Below are 6,000 nucleotides of genomic sequence, written 5' to 3' on the forward strand. Positions count from 1 at the left end.
TTAATTGTGTAAAATTCTCGGCTCTAGCCATGTTCATCCAGGAAGAAAACGACCCTTATAAACGAGCAAACGTTTAGTAAACGAAGTATATATATCTTAAACGAATTAGATATCATGAAGACGATTGTTAGAATGTTCATTTTAGTTGAGTTATAAACAACATAACAAACATTAAATTTGTTAACTCATTTGTCAGTTTTAAAATTAAAAAAATGAAGATTTTGAACTAAAATTGAACTCCAATTCTAAAAGTATCTCTAAAATGGAGAAAGTAGAAAATATAAGTTTTTTTCCTCCAAATATCAAGATTACCATAAATGATTACAATATAAGAGATGTTTTTTTTTTAATAAACTTCTTTTTCTATCAATAATTTTTTTTTAAAAATAATTATTTACAAAGAGAAATAATATTTTAATAAACAAATGAAATATTTTAATATTATAATTAATGTTGGATTCTCAAAAATGGAGAATTTGTTGGAGTTCGATGCAGTTTTTTTAGAGATTTCAACTTTTATTGGAGAAATTATGTTGGAGATGCTTTCACTTTATTTCAAGTTTGCATTCGACATCGCTCGTTGATCTTCCCTTTTCCACCGACAGTTATATTATTTTTGATATTTTTACTTGCAATCAAACTTCGTAGAAAAAAAAAAATGCTCAAATCAAGTTTTAAATTGTGAAAAGGAAAAGAAAAAGAATATTGAGAAAATGGTGACATTACTACTTTTATTCAAAGAAAATTTCACCGTTTTTCCTTTAACTTTAATGTCCTTGTAAAAGAGAGAGAAAGTGTCGTAAAGTTAATGCGAGTACTCTAATTAAATAAAACAGTAATAAGTTCAAAATAGAACACCATCCTTTTATGAAAATGGTTATATCACATGTGATGGTGGACATGACACGACATGGTGGTGTTATGTTGCATAAAAAATGGTCCACATTTATGTTGTTTTGGGTAACCATGAGTTTTTAGACCAACTTACGCACACGACTGATACCCCCGAGCAACCACAAATAACTTGGATACATCGCATATGAACCTCCATGCTAACCTTGAGTTTTCAACAACACCTATATTCAAAACCCAAAGTAGATGCGATTTCCCACTACATCCTCATAAGGCTTGACCAGAACGCCATAATCCAGGTGGAATCATCGCACATTTCTCATTTAGTATTACGTATGAACGACTACAGTAACGCATGCGATATAGATATTTGCTTATTTTTATAAAATAATAGTGTTCTCGCTTAAACACACATCGTAAGAAGAAAAAAATAAGCACAAGTCGTAAGTGATGTTTGATAAGTACTAAACAATAAATAAATAATGAAAATAAAAGAAATTGATAAGTTTAATATATTATAATGAATTCATTCTCCTACGACCAAAATTTAGTTTTTCATTCCCAACTTAAACCAAACACCAAAAGCGTTTGTCTGTTAACAGCTTAATGAATTTAATGACAAATGATATAGAAAATGACTTATTCAATAAGTTTTTAGAAAACAGTTTATGCAGAAAGACAAATTTTATATAAGTTTGTTCATCCTAATTATAAAACACGCTCCTATTTATGAAAAAAACATTTAAAACAAAAATATTTACAATCTAATATAAATAACTTTATTCATACAAAACTTAATTAAAAAAAAAAACAACTAAAACAATTTTAAACAATGCATAAGAATTGCTTTAAGAAAAAGGAGAGGTAGATAGAGATATTTCATTAGAATTAAAATGTGTAAGAGGGGCAAGTTGGGCTTCAATCACATGTTGGAGTCCCCACCCTATCAAACTACTAGTTTACATACTCATTCATCCATTTCAGCTTTTAATTCAAATGGACCCCAATACATTAAATAGTCACCATTACACCCCTTACTCAGCCAAAAGACCATAACACCCCTGCTGCTAACCATATAGTCTGATAAAACTGATTTCAAAGTGAAAAGAATTGAAATGAAATCTAGGGGCATTTTGGACCTCCTTCCTTAGTTTTCCAGTTATTGTAGCAAGGGCAGACTTGTTTATTACCATAATACCCCGGGGGTACGCAAAGGCATTTTGCACAGCATTTCTGACAGAAAAACATGCATGGTTTGTGGTACTGTGTCTTGCTGCATCTCCTTATGCATTGTCCGGGGCATTCTGGTAAAAACAATATATAGGAATAAGGTCAAACAAAAACACTATGATAGCTTTTCGTTAAAATCAACCTAACCAATCAGTCAACAGTAATAAAGCTGAAAAAGTCACTTATTTCAAACTCTACTTTGACCATAACATTTATAGCTTGGTTTGCTAAATGGACGGCTACTTATTATTAAATACATTCACATATATTATATAGGGGAGTGCTAATGGCATCCCCCGTAATGGGTGGGCTAAATGTATTCCTATACATTGTTTAATGCATCTTTATCTATGAATTTCTTCTTCACACACATCAACATCAATACATGTTTTTTTACATATTGTGGGTTGTATTTCGATTTAATAAAATTTATGATAAAGAAGAGATATTCATCTTTAAATTAATCTTAGTTGAAAATCAATTTTAATAAAATACATCATATTAATTCTGTAAGACACACAATTCTTAACATGGGAGTGAGAGACAATTTGACAGTTGCTGAATGGTTTAATGCTAAATAATTAAGGGATCATAATGATTAAGAGACTCCCATGATATAATGCAAAATAAAATATAATTGTTTGGTAATTATTTACAATGAAATTAGTGTGCTGAATGGTTAAGGAAGGCCAACGATATAAAATCATTCAGAGAGTTTGAGAATCATTAGGAGTCAGATTTTTTTTTTTTGTCAAACAAGATTCCTCTCTTAACAATTCAGGGTTGTCTCTTAATGTAACTATTAAAGGTAACCAAACAACATTTAGATTAAAAGTTATCAAGGTATAAATCATTTGTTACGTTTCTCACTTTAACTTTTATCCTCACACAATCTTCATCTATATTGTTAAATGCATTTATATCTACTAATTTTCTAGTCGGACAAAGCAATACCAAGATTTATATTTTATAATTTGATATGATTTTGACATAAAAGAGGATGCATGATCATCTTTTTTTACATTATACACACTTTTTATATTATTGTCTCAATCAATAAATCATGTCTTATATTTTTTTTTTCTTTTTTAAATATGTTAGATTACTTTTTAAAAAAGTTTTTTTTCTAAAAAAATATAGTTTTAATGTCCTCGCAAATACTAAATTTTTTGATGTTATAATCAAATCTAAAATGTATATAAAAGGATCTTGCTACATGTATACTTGTTTAGGTCAAAATCATTTAAAATCATTAACAAATGAGTTTTGATAATAATGTATGTGAGGATGCTATTAATAAATAGATATATAAGAGCAGCTGTAATAGATTATTGAAAATAAAAAATTTAAAATTTAAAATCTTTAAAAGAAAATTTATATTCATCCTCCCCTACTTTTGAAGATTACAATATGAAATATGTTATTAAAATATTAAATACATTTCATAAAACAATATCTCTCATATACATTTAACTTTAATGATTCTTAAAGGTAGAAAAGAATAAAAATTAATTCTTTCATAGATAATCATTTAAAATCATTAACAAATGTGTTATGATTATAATGTATGTGAGGATGATATTAATAAATAAATGTATAATAGCATCTCCAAGACATTTTTTAAATAAAAAAATTAAAAGTAAAAACCTTTAAAGAAAATTTATATTCATCTTCATTAATTTCTCTATTTTGGAGATTACAATATAAAATATATTAGAACAAATTGCATGAAAAAGTTACGTACTTTAACTTGATTTATATTTTGGATAACGTACTTTTATAATTTTCATTTTGGTACCCAAGATATAAAGTTGTAAATATTTAACGGATAACCGGTTGAAAACTAATTTTAGATTAAAAAAATTAATGTTACTAACCACGTCAATAAATAATATTGAGTTGAATATCACATCACTCGCCACGTAAGCAAGATAACCGGTTAATGCGTCAACCGGTTATCCGGGTTCTTAAATATTTACAATTTTACATCTTAGGTACCAAAATAAAARTTTTRAAARTAYATTACCCAAAATAGAAATCAAGTTAAATTACGTTACTTATTCATGTAATTTGCCTGATATATTATTAAAATATTAAATACATTTCATAAAATATTATTCATCTCTCATATATATTTAATTTTAAGGATTCTCATTCATCAAGAAGAATAAATAATAATCTTTGGGAATATTTTTTAAGAGTTATCTAAATTCCGAGAACTTCATCTTTCATCTCTTATAGACTTATACTTCAAAAAAAAATCCTCTAAAATCTTTATTTTAAATAATATATTAGATATGTTCTAAGTGTTTAACAAATGATGTATTCGATTATAATTTAAGGTCCTCGAGACCACACAAACATACTCAAACACCCTCTAAATGACAAATCTAAAGAAAAATTAATAGAAAAATGGTTGAGTTTTGTGAAGCATTCTTGTTAACAGAGCCTAGGTAGAAGGAAGAATCAAACGGATTTAACATTTTCTAATCAATGTATTCATTGATTTTGGAACCACCATAACTGAATTTATTTATATACTTTTTGCAAATAACTAAGTTTAATGGTTAATAGTTCATGGTTCAGTTGCATCGACGATAAGATGAACGACTCTGATATGATGGAGAATCCAAGTTTAAAAAATGTGAAAGCAAAAACAGTTGGAACTTACGAGAGCTTTTCAAACTTCCAGGGCCGGATCCATGGTGATGATGCCCTCCTTTCTTAGATACCTAAAAAAACGATAACGAACCAGATCAGATTCGAAGACCCTAAATCAATCTATTCACAACACAATGCAGTTCGTGAACTTAGATCACACAAACAACCAATTAATTATATAAACTTACATCATGTTCGAATAATATAAATCGAACATTCCACATTGTTTGCAGTATCTAAATCGCTAATCAACAGTAGATTCGATAAACTTACAATGAGTATAGGCATGGAGATGACGAACAGCACCAAAATTTAGATCACACTAGCTACCAAATACTAGTTAACCTTATAAACTTTATTCGAAGAACATATTTCACAATACATTGCAGATTTGCAGAGTGAATAGTATAATCAATCACGCTAAATCGCTAATTAACAACTGAATGCATAAATTTAGAGTGAGCTAAAGCATCGAGATGATGAACAATGCCCAAACTAGTTCAGAGACTAACTACCGCTTAAATACCGATTAACTGTGTAAATATCATATTACAACCGAAGAAGCTAAATCGAATATATGACAACACATTGCATTATATAAACACATTCGAAGAACCTAAATCGAAAATTTCACAACATATATACAGATTCGCAGTGTGAATAGTATAATCAATCACACTAAATCGCTAATCAAAAATCGATTAGATAAACTTACAGTAGGTTGAACCATGGAGAAGACGAACAGTACCAAAACTCAGATCACATTAACTACCAAACACCAATTAACTGTACAAAACATCGATTACGTTCGAAGAAGCTAAATCGAACATTTGAAAACGAATTGAAAGTGTGTATAGTATAATGAGAGATTCAAAGATCATGGTAATGAACGATTGATTGCCATAAACTTACAGTGGATTGAAGCATGGAGATGGCGAGCAGAGCCAAAAGCAGGATAGCGAAGAACTTAGCCATGGCGATGGGTGGTTTGATGGTGGAATGAGTTATGAGCGCGAGGGAGGAAAGTGGTATTTATAGCAACATTCTGTGTGTATGGTGGGTGATGATAGGCTGCATGCTGGTCTATATTTGGATCATGTGAGGATGTTATCTCCCGTCTTGTTTAAAATCATTTCTTTGCAGATATTTTTGGATGGATCACTTTTTTGAGTAAATTACATTTTTAGTCCCTGTGTTCTTCTAAAAATTGCAACTTTGTCTCTGTTGTTTAAAAATTACAGTTTTTATCCCTATGAT

General features: G+C 29.0%; 1 protein-coding gene across 1 annotated transcript; it reads right to left on the reverse strand.

The window, feature by feature from the left end:
• Positions 1 to 1,703: 1,703 nt before the first annotated feature.
• On the reverse strand, positions 1,704 to 5,779 carry LOC112513253 (gibberellin-regulated protein 6-like). Its single transcript, XM_025119465.1, has 3 exons — positions 5,656 to 5,779; positions 4,754 to 4,814; positions 1,704 to 2,156 (listed from the first exon to the last, which is right to left on the reverse strand). Exons 1-3 carry the CDS (start codon positions 5,716 to 5,718, stop codon positions 1,975 to 1,977), a joined length of 306 nt encoding a protein of 101 aa, XP_024975233.1. The 5' UTR covers positions 5,719 to 5,779; the 3' UTR covers positions 1,704 to 1,974.
• Between the last annotated feature and the right edge of the window lie 221 nt (positions 5,780 to 6,000).

Source organism: Cynara cardunculus (genome assembly GCF_001531365.2).
Source record: "Cynara cardunculus var. scolymus isolate 2C chromosome LG 5, CcrdV1, whole genome shotgun sequence".
NCBI classification, from domain to species: domain Eukaryota; kingdom Viridiplantae; phylum Streptophyta; class Magnoliopsida; order Asterales; family Asteraceae; genus Cynara; species Cynara cardunculus.